This window comes from Siniperca chuatsi, linkage group LG12 (assembly GCF_020085105.1).
Source record: "Siniperca chuatsi isolate FFG_IHB_CAS linkage group LG12, ASM2008510v1, whole genome shotgun sequence".
NCBI classification, from domain to species: domain Eukaryota; kingdom Metazoa; phylum Chordata; class Actinopteri; order Centrarchiformes; family Sinipercidae; genus Siniperca; species Siniperca chuatsi.
In genome coordinates this window covers 12703570-12723239 of record NC_058053.1, presented here as the reverse complement: position 1 = coordinate 12723239, position 19670 = coordinate 12703570, and the positions used below count along the sequence as shown (strand labels likewise).

The 19670-nt window shown below is 42.8% G+C and overlaps 1 protein-coding gene across 3 annotated transcripts in view; it reads right to left on the bottom strand.

The window, feature by feature from the left end:
• Nucleotides 1-901: 901 nt before the first annotated feature.
• si:ch211-45c16.2 (mitogen-activated protein kinase kinase kinase 13) overlaps nt 902-19670 on the bottom strand; it is a 37082-nt gene continuing 18313 nt past the window's right edge. For 2 of the 3 annotated variants that reach the window (XM_044216993.1, XM_044216995.1), the window contains 13 exons: nt 12702-13411; nt 10647-10830; nt 10295-10486; nt 9163-9321; nt 8772-8930; nt 8448-8556; nt 8091-8200; nt 7602-7718; nt 6818-6961; nt 5816-6566; nt 5640-5710; nt 5176-5467; nt 902-4239 (listed from right to left, as the gene is read on the bottom strand). In XM_044216993.1, coding sequence (XP_044072928.1) covers nt 4138-4239; nt 5176-5467; nt 5640-5710; nt 5816-6566; nt 6818-6961; nt 7602-7718; nt 8091-8200; nt 8448-8556; nt 8772-8930; nt 9163-9321; nt 10295-10486; nt 10647-10830; nt 12702-13344 — 3033 coding nt within the window. In that variant the 5' untranslated portion in view covers nt 13345-13411 and the 3' untranslated portion in view covers nt 902-4137. Of the gene's footprint in view, nt 4240-5175; nt 5468-5639; nt 5711-5815; nt 6567-6817; nt 6962-7601; nt 7719-8090; nt 8201-8447; nt 8557-8771; nt 8931-9162; nt 9322-10294; nt 10487-10646; nt 10831-12701; nt 13412-17578; nt 17920-19670 lie in introns of those variants that run through there. The other variant, XM_044216994.1, reaches the window with a different exon arrangement.

Below are 19670 nucleotides of genomic sequence, written 5' to 3'. Positions count from 1 at the left end.
AATTCTGCTTCAGCGTCATCGCGTTTTACAACATTAACCCCGCCTGCCCGCCGTGCCCTTACGTTTACACAGCAAGAAAGTAAAACAACAGCACGTACAACACGAACTAATCCCAACAGGTTTTATGCGCAAATAATCATACCAGAATGAACAGCACAGCATCGACGCACATTATATATATATATATATATATATATATATATATATATATATATATATGTATACACACACACTAGGCTGCATTTAGAATAAAGACTGCAGGGGCAAAATAATCCCTTAATTAAGGTTTTAATTTTATATTGCCTATTTCAGTCATTTCTTTCATTTTAAATTCTGTACCAGTTAGCGCACACTCAAACTGGCAAGAAAAAAAAACTAAATCAATAGAGTGTTTTTTAAGTCTACTTCTGGTATTCTTTACATTTAGTATCTTTAAATGTGACTAAAATGAAGGGATTTAGTGGTCCCCACCAAATTCCTGGCAGTTTGGAGAAGCCTTTGATTCAAAACTTTATATAGATAAGATACACTTACAGAAAATATAACTAACCAGTCAAATAAATAAATATAATGTAAAAATTATATTTCTTATTGGAGTGAAGTTGTGCAAGGTCATTCAGCACTTCCTTCTAAAATCCTGGATATGGCCATGTTTCAAATGATGTTTATGTGTTATATAAAACCTTTGGACTACAGGTACTATAGCTTGTAAATATGCTATATTATATATATATATATATATATATATATATATATATATATATATATATATATATATATATATATATATATATATATATATATATATATATAAATAAAAATTAATATAAATTATGGGCATAATTAATGAGAAGAAAATCAACAAGAACCTGTTGTGTCACAGAAGAGACAGACCAGTGTGTTGGGTACAGTACATCAGCATTTATTCCATGCAGTTGTTTGCTCTGATTTTATTCTCCCAGATGCCCATTGCACAGTATGCACTGGATAATACAAGAAACTGACGGGATTGGTTGATCGTAATGCCATTCAACAGGAAAGGGAGGTTGGAAATGAGAGCAACAAAGAAACAGATGTTTGATACATGGGACGAGGCAACATGATCTCCACAGTTAGAGACAATTTCACAGAAATTCAAATGTAAGTAACTGGTATTTTGATTAAAAATGAGAGGAAGGGATCCTTGCAGAAGTACATAAATCGGCATCACACATGCCTTCAGTACATAAAGTCTCATTTACCCTGCTGTGACAGTCCACCGACTGGCTTTTGGTTGTACTAGAAGTGATTCCTTATAGCCATGTCGAGATCAAAAAGCTTTAGCAACACTTGATGTTGCTAATTACTGATGTAAAGACTGTTAAAATCAATACTTCATCTGCAGTGATAAATGATGAATGGTCCCCTGCAGGGTCACAAAGACAAAAATGATAGTAGATGCCTGCTTTTGTTCCACCATACAAATACTGTCCTCTTCCCATACCAATTCATTGTGCTTCCTTTAAATAACACTTTTCAGGAGAAATCATAGGTTATGACATTTCTAAAGCTGCCTGAAATTATAAAGAACACAACACCTTACCAGTCATTCATAATACATTAATTCAATAATCATGTAGGCCAGCTACAAAGAAAGAAAGAAAAAAGAATCAAAATTAAATTAAAACTTTACAACAATCATACTTCACAGGATATATGCCAGAAAGATAATGTTATTAACAGCTTGATCGGATTACCCAGTCATTACAAAACACTAGGTTATTTCACACGTACGTAAACAGAGTGAAGAAGGTTGAAGGAGGCTCGAGGAAAGGCAGCAGCTGCTTCCAGTACCAGGTGTAAGCCTTTCCAAAGCTTTCAAGCAAATGGGTAATTTATCCATCAGTACAGTTTTAGATTCACCTTGTGCTACACAGTTCTTATGACACATCCTCCTGCAGTGTTCAATACTGATGTAATACAGATTAAAGAATTTCCTGCTTATTTTCAACAAGTCGGCTGGTCGTCAGCGACAGAAGCTCGAGGCTCTGTCAGAGCTGTGCAATATACGTTAAAGAGAGAGGACAAAAACAGGTTACGTTACATTTACAGATGTTTATATACAGGAGTAACTAACACTGAGATGAGGTTGTTGAAAACCAAGAGCAGCTTAATTGCTCTGTGGCCTTGTCTCTGGCTTATATTCCTAATTTAGAATCTCAGCCGCCTGTGTACACTTGAGCTGACATCTTGACATCATTATCGTTAAATTCAACCCTGGCTGGCTATTTTTTCAACCAAAAAGTCATTAAGGTGGATGACAAACACTCTTAACAGGGATAAAAACTAAGCTCTCACAGATGCAGTATCCCTTTTCAAAGACAACAAGACAAACAAAAAAAAGGTATATTGCTGGGATTCTAGGATTTGGATGGTCATGGGAAACATAAAAAAAATTACTTCGGGTAGAAAAAAAGGAATGGTGCCAGGACATTTACATAACACAAGGAAAAGTAAGTCATTGTAACTGTCGCCATCTTGTGGCTGTTGATATACTGCTCCTGCAGTCAATAGGTAACATAAAACCTGAGCATCAAACCCCCGGAAAGACGAGTTCATAAAAATGGGACAATTTAAAAATATAGCATCTATAATAAGCTGTTTGACACTTGCTGCTCTCCTCTAGTCAACAGTCACTGTATTGTGTCTAGCCAGCTAGACGCCTCGGATCCTGAGCAAGCAACTTCTTTCTCACCTGAGCGCCAACCTTACGTTATTGCTGTTTATTTATTCACCACAGCACAGAAAAACAATTAGCATGTTTGGACATTTCTTATTAGACAGTATAAATTTACCCTGCTAGAAAATGGTACATGGGAGACGCTGCACCTAGTGATTTCAAGAAATGGGATACTGCACCTGGATTGCAACTAAAACGCTCTTACATGTCTACATAACATTAAAGTCTGTTACAGCAATAAAGGGTTGAACATCACGGCTATCTGTAAGACATTTTTTATAATAATCCTGCATGGTCCATTATATGTGCCACTCAAAGAATATTCCGACATACAATAATTGGTCCAGTCCAGTTTCTCCTCGAACAATCCTGAGATGAGACTTGAAACTGTAATGTCTAATGGAAAGGGAAGGGCTTTGTGTTCTCATACACACACACACACACAGAGATAACTCCCTCAACAACTCTGGTCATGACATCTGATTGATGATGACAATGACGTTGACGTGTCTTCGAGAAGGATGAGCTGGGTCACAGAGGAAGAGTCTCTTTTTTTGTTTGTTTTATCTTTTCCTTAGCATCTTCATCTCTGTTGCTCTGCTAGCTTGTCCACTTCATGCAGTCTTCTGGCAGCTATTGCATTTTGCGAGCTGCACAGGCATGCTAGGACAGTTCAGCGGGGATCCTGATGACTGGACACATGTGTGGTGGTTCTAGGGAGGGAGGGAGTCCGGTTGTTCATGCTGGTGTTCACACTGTTTTCATGAGCTCCCTGTTCCCCACTCACCATTGGTTGGGATGGGACGGAAGTAGGGGTACTGGGGATCTGCACTGTAAACTCATGATAAAGCAGGTTGGTCTTATTAGTAAGAGGGAGTCCTTGTTGGTTGACACTCCTGTCTGTCAGTCACCTGAGAGACCAACAATCGCAGTGATGTAACTCCACACTGCTAGTCCTCAGCCTCTGATACATCCGCACTTCAACACATCTTCTTTCTCATCATAATCATCATATGCATCTTCGTCCAGTCTCAGTCTCTCCCCAACACACAGTTAGCCCATGCTCAGTTTCAAAATGTCAGGGTTTTTTTCTCTGTTCAGATCAGAGAACATACAGATGTCCTGAATTATCCTTCAAAACTCAGACAAAAATAAATTATAAATGTTACACTATCTACTGTACATTATCATTCAAAAGGGAATCCCTGCCATGGTTGCCTGGATGCTGTGCTAGAGATGAGGGAGACTGGGTTTTATGAAGGGAAGGTTAGAGGTGGAGTGGGTTCTGGGAGAGATTGCATGGGGCTTTGCTATAGGGAGCTTTGTTTACAATGTTGTCCTCTTATTGCTATGTTTTCTGCAGGGCAGAGTGGGACACGGCCTCCAGGCAAAAACAGAACTGAGCGCTGGGGCGGGCTTCACCATGAGGAAGGAGCCCCGACTTTTTTGTTTCTAATGGTGGCATCAGAGCACTCTGCTTCTGACGTATCACAGTCGGAGTCCCCAAACTGTAGCGGATTCTGGGAGAAAAGTGAGAGAGATAGATGGAGAAACATCAGCACAAATATCGATTTTATCATCTCATCATCGGATGGAAAATATAGCCCGACATATTGAGCATGTTTGTTATTAATGGTATTAATCTACATAATATCTACAGTGGTGGGAAAAAGTGTTTGCCCCCTTCCTGATTTCTTATTTTTTTGCATGTTTGTCACACTTAAATGTTTCCGATCATCAAACAAATTTAAACCTACATGGGCCTGTGTGAAATAGTGATTGCCCCTTAAACCTAATAACTGGTTGGGCCACCCTTAGCAGCAACAACTGCAATCAAGCATTTGCGATAACTTGCAATGAGTCTTTTACAGTGCTGTGGAGGAATTTTGGCCCACTCATCTTTGCAGAATTGTTGTAATTCAGCCACATTGGAGGGTTTTCGAGCATGAACTGCCTTTTTAAGGTCATGCCACAGCATCTCAATAGGATTCAGGTCAGGACTTTGACTAGGCCACTCCAAAGTCTTCATTTTGTTCTTCTTCAGCCATTCAGAGGAGGGGTCTCTGAATGGCTGAAGAAGAACAAAATGAAGACTTTGGAGTGACCTAAGAAATCAGGAAGGGGGCAAACACTTTTTCACACCACTGTATATAAGCCATCTATCTACCAATTTTGGAATGAATAAAAATGAATATGTATCTTTCTGTTTGGTGTGGGAGGCAATAGCCTGATGCAGCAAGTAAAATCATGGTTTTGAAAAGTCAGGGGATTCATCCTCTGAGAACCATGAATCCCTGCACCAAATTTGCAATCTATCCAATTGTTGTTGAGGTATTTCAGTCTGGACCAAAGTGACCGACTGACAGACAGACTTTGAAATCCCTAGTGCCACACGACTAGCATAACTAAAAATACAGAGCTAACATGACGGGACCACACACATCCATGGTGCTGACCTCGTAGCTGTGTTCGTCGGAGCACAGTTTTCCCAGTGAGATCTGGGTCTTCACCCTGCGGACAGCGCACTCCTTGTCAGAGAGGCCGTCTGACTGGGTGGAGATGTCGATGGGGATGTCTGGTGTGTGCGACAGCAGCTCATCCAGGTGTTCCTCCTGACTGGCGCTCAGCCTCTCCAGGGGCCCGCTGTGGGAGTGGTCGCTGGTGTTTCCCTCCTCTCCATCAGACACAGACAAGTTTTCTGAGCTGAAGGTGGAGTAGGACTGGAAGCTGCTCATACAGCGATGAGGTCTGTGAGGACACAGAAGAAAAAGAAGAAGAAGAATTGATGCTGGTTCATCCAGTAGTTCCCTCTAAGACTGGTTTAAACCTGGTTCACTGTATTTGGGACATGCCAATATTACATATGATTACTTTGGTTATGATGTGGTGAATGGTCTGTAAATAACCAACTGTATTTTACCTCTGTCTCCTTGGAAACTCCACTTCACTATCAACCTCCCCCTCTTCCTCTTCAGATGACTCATCACCACCCTGTAAGAGAAGCAATTACAGCTGTTATTCCATCATCTTTCACAGTTTCCTTAACACAAACACATACTACAGACTCAGTGACGTAAGGCAACCAGCTGCACTCACCTTCCTGAGAGGTCTGAGAGTGCGGGGCAGTGCAGTGGGCAGGGTGTGAGTGGGTTTGGATGCCTCTTGTTCCTGTGGCTCAGCCTTCTTTGTGGACTCTCCATCCAAGGCTGGATCTTTGCTGGGAGCCCCTAAAGAAGATGGGGTGCCTTCCTGGGTGTTGAGCAGTGAGTAGTGGGGCAACTCTGGGTGGCTCGATGCAGGAGGGGTCTCCTGACAATGTAGGCAGCCGGGGAAGGGGTGAGCCTGGCAGCAGGGACACAAAGACCCAGCACCAGCACCCGGGACAGGATTGGAGCTGGTGGATGAAGTCCGCTGTCGTGCGTCTGCATCCACGGCAGTAGATATGAGGTCAGGGCTGGAGCCAGAAACGCGGCGCTGCAGGTGGTCTGTCTGAGGGCTACGGAGGGCAGCGGCAGGGCCGAAGTAGCGTAGGTTGTTGGCACAGTTGACGACGGCCTCTTCACGGCCCTTCAAGGGGAGGAAGGGCCCCTCAGTTGGTAGGTGGTGGTGGTGATGAAGGAACTGCTGCTCGTGAAGAGACTGGGTATCTTCTAATGCCCCAGCAAGAGGCTTCAGCAGCCCGGGGAACTCGCTGTGGCTTCCTTTACTGTTGGCGCGGCGGTGACGAGGCTTGCTTCGGTACCGGGCTTTGCCAGGAGGCGTGGAGACCTTTGGGCTGGCTGATAGTGGAGAGGGCGAGGGGAGAGGGTCGATGCTGGGGATGCCATCAGAACGAAGCAAGTCTGGCCTGAAAGAAATGCATTCGGGAACATTAACATTATGTATCTAAATTCTCCCCTACACTGTATGTCCAATGTCTTCTAATGACACTTCTGGTTTTACCAGAACATATAGTAATTCATCTTAATTTACTGAGAACTGTCACTTTTTTTACATTTTTTATTTAATGGATAAATGAATGTAAATCCCATCTAGATAAAACTAAACGTTAATGGATGTATAGTAGCTGATAGCTGTTCAATTTGCTAAACTTCAGACCTTTTAGTAGGAGGCATCCCAGGTTTGTGGGAAATGCTTCCTTTCTTCTTGATGAGTTTCTCTACAGCGTTAGACCTGACAATGGGTCTGACCAGGTGGCGCTTGTAGGTCCCAGGATATTTCTTCTCCACAGCCTGCTCTCTCCTGCAGGGAGGGCAGAATTACTTTGGAGTTATATGATGGTGAACAGCATTCACATTCAGTTCTATAGAGATGTGTACTTTTATTATTCCAAACTCTGGACTGATATGATTTTACAAGACAGAATTAAGTAAATTGTACAATTCTATTTACATGTCTTTAAAATCAATTCAGGTTATCTTAAAGTGACAACAGTTTTTGTTTTTTGGAAACACACACAACAACTTACGGGTGAAAAAAATAGGTCAAGGAATTGGCAACAAATCAAGGGAGGAAAAACTTTGACTTTTTTTGTTTGAGTCATTCTCGAGCAAAAACAAATAAATTCCAGAGAAGCTTAGGCGGAAATGTGAAAAAAAATGGTGAATGATGAATGGTTTGTGATGTGACTCCAAAAATGCCCTATTGTTCTAGTTAAAACAAACAATTACTTATTGTTTTCTGTTCTTCTCACTAGCTGAATATACTATCAGTTGTCTTGCCAGACCATTGTAATAATTTTAAATATTTGCTACTGGAAATGCCTTTGAGAAAGAGGAAATAGTGGTATTCTGATAACCAGTAAGGCCTGCTAATGAAGAAAGGAGCAGGATAGTAGTAAAGCAGGGCGATGACTACTGTGATAAAGGATTTATTTGCATACTTCATTAGTTCCTTCTCTCGGACCTCCAGCTGCAACATGATGGCACTGAGTTCCATGTAGAGATTGTTGGCTCTCTCCAGTTTCCTCTCATAGTGCTCTCGAATGTCCAAAGCGTGCCTGAAAGTGTACAGGAAATGCAGACAAATGTTCACTTCCAACAACTTCTGCTTTTAAAACAACATCGTTCACACCAAGTAATAAATCCAAGCAAAAGTAATTAAACTGCTGTTAAAATACACAAGTAATTTTGAAATCAGGAGAAAGTATGGACTGGCTGTAGTTTGTCTGTTGGTCTATCATGCAAAATCTTTCTGATGCATTTTAACTGTTATTATACAACTGTTAGCCAAATGGAGGCGCTACAGCATTTGTTTACTTGTTACAGACAGGCAGAAAGAATACATGCCATGAACAGGCAACATTTTTACTATTGCTTTCTTTTCCTGTAAATGAGGTCATGTCTCCCTCTAGCTTTCTTTTCTTACACACCTGAGTTCATCCCGCCTGCGCCGGATCAGCTCCTCATCCAGCCTGTGGATACAGGTGCCTTCACTTTTGATCTTCTCAAAATGTTTCTTCACTTCCTCCCTCCATTCTGACTGTAATATGGATGGACACAGTCAAAATACTGACAATCCACTCACCGAAGCAAACACTATCAGATGATTTAAACTCAGCACTGCACCTAAGAGAACAATATCATCTAGAACAAGTAAATACTGTCTAGGGCTTGAGCACTACACTGATTTTAAGTTCCAATCAAACTTATCTTAAGAAAAGAAGTGTATAGAACACTGTGACTTGTACAAAGTGAAGGTTATTGTGTTTTGTAGTTATAGTGCAGACCTGAGACTTGAAGTAGGTCTCCTGAGGAGCTCCTAGGACATCAGCAGAGGCAATGTCGAGGTGTAGTAGGATCTGACGAAACGAAGGCCTATTCCTGGGCTTGCCTTGCCTGGAATCAGCAAAAAAAAAAAATGTGGAGAGGAGATACAATTAAATGAGAACGGTAAGAATGGTCTTTTTGAAATTTTTGGGCAATCCTCTGTGGTGCATTGTTAGCATTTATGTTGAAGTATAAACGCAACACTAAACCTTTTTAAAAGCAATATTTTGAACAGACATGGTGGAGAAAGATGCTATTAAACAGAATACATGATCCACACTCACCATGTTTGTTTCATGAGGATTTTGAAGCCATCCGGGCAGGTGGAGGGGACAGGAAGGTGAAGACTGTTGCTGCCAACACCCCAAATGATGGCCGAGGAGTCTACGTCTTTGTAGGGAATCTCTCCAGTCAGAAGTTCCCACAACACAACTCCAAATGACCTGCAGCACACAAGTAAAGAGAGTCGGGTCTCAACAGCAACATCAACAGAATACTCTTAAATATTAAGACTTTTATCTATGATATATACCGTAACAGTTAAACATCTTTCAAATTTAGCATACACCTGTCTCAAATTCAGGCTTGAACTGTACATAACCTGTATTTTTATGTACTTTACTGTATTTTTTTAAATAATATACTATTTTAAATTTGTGTCATTTTAGTACTCACCAGATGTCTACTTTTTCAGACACAGGCTCATTTCTTATCACTTCTGGGGCCATCCAGGCCACCGTACCCGCAAATGACATCTTTGTGCTTTTGTCACTGAGCTCTTTGGATGTTCCAAAGTCTGAGATTTTCACAGTGTCATTGTGGGTCACCAAAACACTGAAACAAACACAAACGGAAAACACATAGACTTGTTAGCAAGCTCAGACTGTTTGATAAAGAGGACCCAGAAAGACAGACAATATCTCATACAAGTTTACACTAGTCCTATGATAATTTATATTAACTGTACAGTAATTCTAGAGTTATATTAAAAAAAATCATGTTCACCCTTTCATATCAAAGCCGAGCAGTGTCAGACTGACATTAATCCAGGTCAGATGACCTGTTTTAAACCATCAGACCAACAGCAAGTTTTTCCTGTGACATTCTACGGCTTTAAAGGGATATGAGTTTATTTTGTAGCATCTCAATCTTCAAGTCTAAAAGACTCAGCTGTTGCAGAAGCACATTTCTGCATCTGAATCACCCCATTAGCCGAATGAGACTGACCTTTCCAGCACATTCAGCCTGCTATCATTCTGCTGACTAATACAGTGTTTGGCATTGCCGCAGCATGATGATATTGATTAGAGAAACAGGGCTACACAGTGTACAGAGGGTGAGACAGGATGAGCAGGATAAGACAGGACACTGTCTTATTCTTATATTAAGGCGACTAGCTTTTATTAATTCTGAGAATGGCCTTTGAGTTAATGTCAGAATATTCACAGCTGAAAAGATGAATTTTCATTGCTGTGGGCCATGAAATCTTAAACAAGGCTGCTGAGCTGTTTTCCTGAGCTTTACAGATAAGCTGCTGCATAAAAGTGACAAAACAAGAAAACATAATGTACTTTCCTGTAGATCAGCAGGAAATATCAACGTTGCTGCTTTACATATTGAAGCATTTTCATTTAATTTTACTGTATTTCTACTGTAAATGAGGCTCCTGCTCAATGGTCTTTTGAGGTTAAAGAAAGATCTATCATTTTCTTAGTAGTAGAATACATAGTGGTGAAAAAATCTAATTGAAGGAAGTATCCAAAATTTGTATTCTCATCTTACAATACCAGGAAAAGAGGAAACTCACTTGGGAGACTTGAGATCTCTGTGGATGATCTTGTGCAGGTGTAGGTAGTTCATGCCGCTGGCGATGCCTGAGGCCCAGTCCACCAGCATCCTGGGGGTCACTTTCCTCCCCGCCCTCAACACCTCATACAGCTGGCCCTGGGCACAGTACTCCATGATGATGCAGTAACAAGGTGCCTGGGTGCACACACCCCTAAGTTGGGCAAAACAGGAAACACATTTATAGACCAATGGATCCTGACAATGATAAACCCAATACCTGTTGACCATGCACATTTGGACACCATCAGAGCTCCACCAGCTGAAAACAACAACATCAGGTATTATGCAAGGGCAAGTGGTTGTAGACTTACTTGAAGCTGATGATATTTGGATGCTTGAGTTTCCGCAGGTGTTTAATGTCCGTCTCCTTCTGCTCGCGCACCTTCTTGATGGCCACCTCCTCAGAGCGGAACTTGCCCAAGAAGACGGCTCCTTGTGCACCGCTGCCCAGCCACTGCAACTCTGAAATCTCCTCAAATGGAACCTCCCACATGTCTGGAAACAAGTAAATTATATATTGTCAAAATAAAAAGCGTATATGATTATCTAATTCTGATCTTTAGTGTTGTTTTTGTCTATCTATACTCTTTGTGCTGTCACATTTGCTCTTTAAAAAAGGAATAGTTGGACATTTTGGGAAACCTTATACCCCAAAATTATTTGCGTTCTTGCCGAGAGTTTGATGAGTAGATTGATACCACTCTCCTGTCATTACGGTAAATATGAAGCTACAGCAAACAGCTGGTTAGCTTAGCTATGCACACAGACTGGAAATAGGCGGAAACAGCTAGCCTGGCTCTATTCAAAGACAACAAAATCCAGCCACCAGTACCTCTAAAGCTTAGTTTACGGGGGGGGTTATGTGCTGGACTATTTCTTGGCTGGGCGCAGTCTCCGCTGGATGTCTGGCAACCTCACGGTGACAACAAGACTCAAGGAAGTGAAAATGTTGAAATATTCCTCTAAAAAGTGAAATTCTATCTCGAGGAAAAAACAAAGTCACAACCCTTTCAAAATAAATGTCATGTAGTTGAAGTCTCCTACAACCATCCTCATGGGAACGTAGTGTCAAAGGGCTACAAATTCATGGCACAGCACAGAAACACACACAGCATGTTTAACACTAGATTTCATATTTTTTAGCCATACTGAGCAAAAATAAACCCTAAAAATAAAGCCCTGTGGGCAACTGCTATAAATGTCTCAGATATTCAAACAGTGACTCATATGCTGTTCCATCCTCGTTATGTGGTTTTGAAACCAGCGTAGAGGAGAATCTATGCTGCTGAAACCTCCAGCCCAGTTCATTTGGACATTAGCTGACCAACCACAAGACCCAGCTCAGTTCTGTCTGACCTCGACTTGTATCCTGCAGCCTCTGTGTCCAGCATGTACAGGCAGCCCTGCGGCAAGGTGAGTCTACCTTAACCTTGACCTCAATTCAAATTGACAGCTGTACAGCTTCACCCACAACAACAATATGGTGAAGCTAGGTGTGGCTATTCAATTATAGTTTCAGACTACATTAGGAGAAACAGGAAGGGAATCTGAAGTTTGTTTCTCAGAAGCCTTAAAGGGACAGGAACATTTTAATTAAAACACAGAGCATTTATCGTAGAAAAGGTTTCAGTCGTAGTCATCTGGACACTGTTTTCAGAATCAAGACGTTTCGGCTCCCATCCGGAAGTCATTCTCAATTGTGAAAAAATTGGACGGGAACTGGAAATTTAAGCTAATCTGAGTTACATAAGCCCTGCCCTCAGGAGGGGATCTGCCTGAGTATCTGTTAATAGCTAGTTTCACCTGAAACTGACCTAATAATTTCAAGATGGCCCAGTGATCAGTAATCAGGCCTATTGTTCTCTGGCTGCATCTACTTCATCACTGTTAAGTGCCTGATTAGCATGTGATAGGCGTGACCAAGGTGATAATACACTCTGAACAGAAATGGTGGTCTGAGATTTAATCTGCCCAAAGTCTATCAAAGAGGGGTTCTCTTTCTTCACAAAAATGGCTTCCTTGACACCCCGTTCAAACCAACTCTTCTCTCTACTAAGAATCTTCACCTCGCTGTCTTTAAATGTGTGGTTTGTAGCTTTTAAATGCAAGTGCACGGCGCTCTGTAATCCTGAGTTAGCGTGTCGTCTGTGCTGAGAAGTGGCTGTTTGGTTTCGCCTATGTACCGTTCTTTGCAGTTTTCCTCACTGCACTGAAACGTCTTGATTCTGAAAACAGTGTCCAGATGACTACGACTGAAACCTTTTCTACGATAGAACACTCCTGGACGAATGAGGGACTACACCGTCCCACAGAGCATTTAGTTTCCTCAACTGATGCCATGCAGAAAGATAAAGCCCAGAACTAACCTTGCTGTTGTAGCTTGTATTCTGTCGAGTAGGTCTTCCCTATAATGTTCCACACAGGCCGAAGACAGCCAAACAGCCCCTCTAAGAAGCCACCCGACCCGGGCCCCGCTCTGTGGAAGTGCAGCTTGATGTCATCAGGGTGGTGGGGGTGGCTCTGCCTCCCCTCTCCACTGTGGTCCATGGGACAGTCCCCTTCTCCTATCTGCTCCTCCATCCCACTGCCACACCCGCCATGTTCACAGGAGGCCGGCGATCCGGCTTCCTCGTGGTCCTGCTCCTGCAGCTGGAGCACGCTGTTGTCAAAGTGCCCACCCTCGCTCCGTGTCGAGTCCACACTCAAGGCTGTGTTTGGGGGAGTTATACCCCCCAGCACCGAGTCCTCGTCCTGGCTGGGCGGCTGCAGCGTCTGCAGGGGAACGGGCAGGTGTGTCGGCGGGGCCAGGTCGGTGATAATCTGAGGAGGTAAATTGGATGGAGGGGCCTGAGGAGGCTGAGGTTGGGAGTTGGGCGAGTTTGATTTCTTCATGGAGTCGCCAACCACAGTGAGTTTGAGCTCCTCCTTCAGCTTGCCCACCAGCAGACTGGGGCAGGACGTCCACGAGAGAACCTCGGGGGAGCTACCCATGGTGTCGTGCATGTGCATGGGCTACCCAGTGATGATGAGTGGGGCGCGTCCTAACACACTGGTTTGTCTGACTGCTGAAAATCACCTGCAGAATGGGGAGATAGATACAGAACAAGAAAGAGAGACAGGTTAGCTAAAATTATAAAGTACATGGAAAATGAAATGCAGATTAAAATAAAGGAGTTAAATCCATCTGGATGATTGTAGACACCTCTGATACAACATAAACATGATTATAACTGTTGCCATGGGGCCCTATTACTTCCACAAAGAGAAATGCAATCCTCTCATTTCCTCTCATAGATCTGGGATTGAGAGAGCTTACATTAATGATGATTATTTTTAACTATGGAGTGCAAACACTGCAGGGTGGAAGAGGTCAGAAATATCAGACAGGCTTTAAATCTGTGCAGAAGAGACACTGTTGCTGAATGAAAAGACATTGCAGAGGAGATAAAAATAATGCAATTCTGGGAAATTTCTGGGAAACAGAGGGACTAAACCAATCACACACACACACAACCGGGGGCTTTACTATGTTCTCTATGAAGCAGTAACAGTATAGAAGGGATTAAAAGTCTTGCTGTGTATTAGGAATGCTGAGAGCAAAACATCTGGCACACACAGTCCATTCTCACTGCTTAACCAGCAAGGCCAGCCACCATAGGCAAACTTACTAGTTTTCTTCAGTCACTCAAGCACCAGGAGAAAATCTATACCATCTTAACCTGCCTGCTAGTGTTACACAAGACGCTATTGAACCAGGGTCAAGGAAGGGACACAACTTTCCTAAACTTCTTAACACAGAAGTCATTAAGCAACATGTTATCATTAGGAGCAGGTGATATGGGTAAAATCCTCCATAACGGTATATTTAATTTTATATCACAATATATTGTGATATAGTATAAAAATCCAATATTGCCATTAATAAGATCTGTTCTTTGATTTGCAGCTTTGCCCGCAATGGCCAAATACATCCAGAGATATCAATTGAGTAGCTTCCACGACATGGCAAAATCTCCAATAAATCTAAATCATCTTAAAGTACATGTTGTCATATTGCCCAAACCTAGTTGTCTACACTGTCCACAGTCTTCATCAGTGAATGAAATGGCATCAGGTGTCATGTGACTTAAGTGTGGAACTTCGATCATGTGATAACAAGCGGTCCAACTACAGTTGCTGATAAAGACTGTGAGAGGCTGCTGAAAGTTCAGACAAAGCTAATAAATGGACCTTGGGTTGAGATAATTTTAGCATGCATACTGAGCCAGAGGGCAAGAATCAACTCCCATGCTTAAGGATAATACTGTCAGTAACGTAGTACAAAGTCTCACTGCGTAATACCATTAGTAGTTAAAAATCATCGCCAATTTGCAGTGTATAAACAGCAGAGGAAACAACATGTAGAAGTTAATTGAATAACACAAGACGGAAAATGTAGTAAAGTTGGCATTATTCTGTAATTTCCTTACAAATCTCATTTAAAAGACCAAATCTATGTCTCAGTGTGTCGATATCTTAAAAACCTGTCACAAATATAGGCTATATTTTTAAAAAGGCTCAGTAATTTCTTAAAACAGCTGGGCACTGTAGATTTTAGCAAATGTTATTCTAACAAGAGTAAACAGGGCATATGTTGGGGACTATTTTCAGATGTGGATTAATACACATTTGGTGCTCTAGTGAGTATTTGACACCAGGATGGTGTATGTTTGTTGCAACTGTAGCACACAATGTTTTCAGACAAACAGAAGGTCCACAGTCTTGGCAAAAAACGCGGCACAAAGCAGTGAATCAATTGCTTTGAAAATGACATGCCCTTAGAAATCCAATCATGTTTGAGGGGGCTGAAGAAAGTAAAAAGTGAGGGACAAAGAGAGAGGGAGATAGTGAGAGGCTGTACAGTGTGTACAGTTGGGAACAGAAGATCAAAGTCCAGGAGACAGAGAGGCAGAGCAGTGAGCTGGCTCTGTGTTACGTGGAAGTTTCCTGAAGGGTAGAGAGGACAGTCATGAAGTCCAATCAAAACACACTTCGTTTATGTTGCCCTCTGCGGGGAACACTGGCATGAATGCACAGCTCCTCCTCTTGGAATAGGTCAAAGTACAATAAAGCTTTGATCCCTCTGATGCAGGTAACTGCACTGCTGAAATGCTGCAAGGTTACGTCAACATGCCTGAATTTCAGTTCCCAACATGCAAGTTTTTATAAAATCGTTTTGGGTTTTTGGATACTTGACAATAAAATGAAGAACAGAAAAGATGGGGAAAGAGAAAGGGGCATTAAAAGTTCCTGACAGGACTCAAAGTAGAGATGCTCACAGTTACATGGTACACGTCCTAGTCCGTTGGTCCACACAGATGCCGCTTACATGTTGGTGCGAATGCATCTGTACTGTATCTACTGGGGGGTAACCTGAGCGCTGTGAGAGTGTAGTGGCTGCCAGAAGCTCATATATAATGCAGGGCTGTCTCTAAGCAGGTTGCTGAGAGTGCAGGGGAAGGAGAGAATGCTCTCTCAGGTATCCAATAAATCCGTCCCTTCCACAGCAGAGACAATCGAGCTGTGCGAGTAGAGGCCCGTGCTGTAATTCCACCCCACGGACGATTCTCAGAGCTGGGCTTCTGACGTGGGCCACAGTGGGTGGATGTGGTCGGCTAGACAAAAACGCACACGTGTGAGTGCAACACAGTAACCCTTATAATCCAGCTAAAACTGAACAATTATTTCACCTAAATTATGACTACCAAGCAGTCTGATGCCTTTCAACAATAAGTTTCACCAATTTGTACTCTCTCTGCCCAATCTCTTTCCTAAACAGGCTGAATCAGGACCGAGTCTATGCTTCTATATCTGACACCAAGAATAGGAAACGGACCTCTTGCTCTCTCCCATTAATCTCTAATGGAAGATCTCTATGTGCATAGAATCCCATGAATAATGTCAAGATGGGCCCAGGGTTTCATTTACAGTCATTTATTTACAGGACTTTCCGAAAGTGACCGTGACTGGGCAAAAGACACACTGACCGTTTCTCTGATGTTAAAAATAAATAAATAATTGTGTAATATGGTTGCATCAAGTAGATATTACTTCAGAGAAGAAAACAATGCAGATGCTCAGCAGAATGCATACAACAAAGAAAGAGGGAGAGAGAGAGAAATTATCAGGGGCTGATCCTTTAATCCCTCTACAGGGCTCTAGAGACAAGCTTGTATAAACACAGACCTTATACAGCCCTCCCCCTCCATATATCCCCTACAAACTTCCTGTCATTTCTTGCCTCTCTAAAAGGTGACCATAGAACACTGCATCATGGTAAGTACATCTTTAGTAGATGAACACACTTATAGATGTGGAGCAGTATTAGCAGAGAAAGCACTCACCGGTGTTGTTACTGCTACCACACTTTATATGAGTGAGCGCGTGCACATTTGTGTGCGTGTACACAGCAGCTGGTGGTGCAGGGGGATCAGGTTTAGAGAACACACGTGCTCGCGCGCGCACCCCACACACACACACACACACACACACACACACACACACACACACACACACACACACACACACACACACACACACACACACACACACACACACACACACACACACACACACACACACACACACACACACACACGCCTGGGGCGTGTCTGGCAGGATCCAATAATCCCACCACTCCCAGCAATCCACTGGGGAGTTTTTTGTGCCACTCAACAAACAGCAAAATGGTTGTTTAGAATTGTGTTTCAATGTACTGTACCTTTATAACAGCAACTGGCCCTTCCACAACATATTAGTGTAGCAACAGATAGACCTTTAACATATACAGAGGTGCACATCGCATTCATGCTCACACTCCCACAACAGTAGCAGTGTCATCTGTGCCTCCATCACTCTGCTCCTCATTAAGGGAAGCCCTGCTGGGCCCCATAGGGAGAACCTCCCTTTAGGTGACAGCTGCACCACCAACAAAGAACCAATTTAGCTCCTATCCCACCTCATCATTCACACGTTACCATGTCAACACAGCATCCATCCTGACCTTCTGCTACCAGTCACACTCACTCTCATCCAACACTCACACAAGAAGAGCAATTGCTTGTTGTTTTACAGAACAATATAGCGGGCTTCACTATTGTTTTTTAAAGGGAGGAGTGGGTAAGCCATCCAAAAGAGTATTTTTCATTTATCAGAATATAGTGGTCTTTTTCTGAACAACAAAAAACATGTTATAGCTCTTTACCTTATAAGTAGATGGGTGCAAATCTCAGGCATACAGAGACGTATGACTGAAATACAGTGAGCCAGGGTCAAATCTTTTCACAGATACTGTCCAGATCCGGCAGACTGGTCTGCTCCATCGCCCCATGCTGGAGAGCTCATTGCTGGAAGGAAAGATAAATACCTGCTCCAAACTGTTTCTATCCCTCCTGACCTCCTCTCCGGAAACAAACATAGCAAAAAATGGATAGTGAGTACTCATCTCCACCTCAAGTAACCAATAACAGAAAAGAGTATGAGACTGGACAAATACAAGGGTCTCATAGTAGCTCTGGAGTCTCTATGGTCTCAACTACACATGTGACCGTCTGTTTTTCTGGGTCACAGTTGAACAGCTGAACTCTGGTAACTGATCTGATCTCTAGTCAATACAGACTATGGACTTTCATGGCTGGTGTTTATCATGCAAGTCAACAATGTTATAAAAACAGAAATCTGGAAACATACTGCTCATCACAGATTTCTTGATTGCCATTGAGGCAGACAAAATTATAACATATTATAACATGTTTAAATACAGAGCCCTCAGGAAATTTGACTCAACAGAGCCGTCCAGCCCTGATTTGATTGTCGGGGTGTGGGCCGATGTCTAAATCAGCTTTCCCCTCGCTACCATGGCAGTCCTGCCAGAGGGGATTGGACAGCCTGCTGTAGGTGGGTGAAAGTAATAATCTTCTGGTGCGGGCACAGCAGTGGAGAGGAAAATAAACACATTCTGGCACAGCGTTCAGGCATCTGCAGTCACATGGCTGACATTTCCCTATAATACCTCTTTCTTCATATTCTGATTCCCTCTGGTGACTCACCTGGGCTGATTTAAATACCTGGCAGTGACTGGAGGGGACTGAAGGCCACAGAACAATAATCCCTGCCTGCCTACCTGAAGCCACAGGGAAAGTACCAGGTGGGATCATCTGTAATACACCTGGTTTGTTGTGAAGACTGGATTTCTCAGGGAGAGGAGGAGGGCGGTCAGGTGGATGAATGAATCTGCCAGAGAGAGTTGACTGATAGGAGGATGAAAGAGTGTGTAAAAACAAAACAGCTACACCTGTGCCTCTTCTTCTAAAGTCCAAAACCTCAATGTCTGACTGTGTGGTTTCCTAGTTTGTTAAACCAAATTCATACTTGCTGAACCCATCTCACCAACACGTTCTAGAGGAATGCACTAAAATTCAGAAACAGGGTTAACATGGCTGTGAATCATTAGCACACACACACACACACACACACACACACCTTGTGCCTCAAATAGCCTCAGCCGGTACCAGCTAGAATTGGAGAAAATAAATAACTGAAGAAAAGAGTGTGCGCCATCGACACGTCACACACTCTCCCTCCAGCTTCATTCTCCCAGCCTCTCAGTGAGGCTACAGCCAGCACTGCAACCAGGACACACAGATCTCCTAAAAAAATCGGCAACTATCCTGCATATTCTGCTTTGAAAAGCTCAATAGACTCAAGCAGACTCTTTGTTCTTGATGATGCTTAACGATAAAGCTTTACAGAGTTCTATTTATGAATACTAACCAGATCCATCCGGATACATGATGAATGCAAACAGACAGAAAGGGACGGTGGGGCCAAGGAGACAGCGGAGGGAAAGAATGGCTCAGAGAAAGTAGAGGAAGAAAAGCAGATTAGGGAGACAGAAAAGGACATGTAGGGATATGAATGAGGGAGATGAGAGGGAGAGGAACATTTTTATGGCTGGAAACTGAAAAGAGTGAGAGCAGAGAAAAAAATGAATGAGACAGACAAAAAGGAGAAAGAGAAACTGCTTTTCTGCTGCTGCTGTGGCTGCTTGCGGCATGATACTGTACCGACCACGCTCCAATGGGAAAGACTCCCAGAGCGACAACAAAGGACACAAGAGGAGCCGGCTCCATGTGAACTGGGCCTGTCTGCCCTGCACGGCCAGGAGACAGCAGCACACACACAAACTCAACACTGCACACCAGAGCAGCTGCTGCCACAACAATCCCCCTTGTGCTCTTTTAATAGGGACGGCCTGCGTGGCCCGCCAACAACAGGGGCCGAGGAGAGAGACAGAC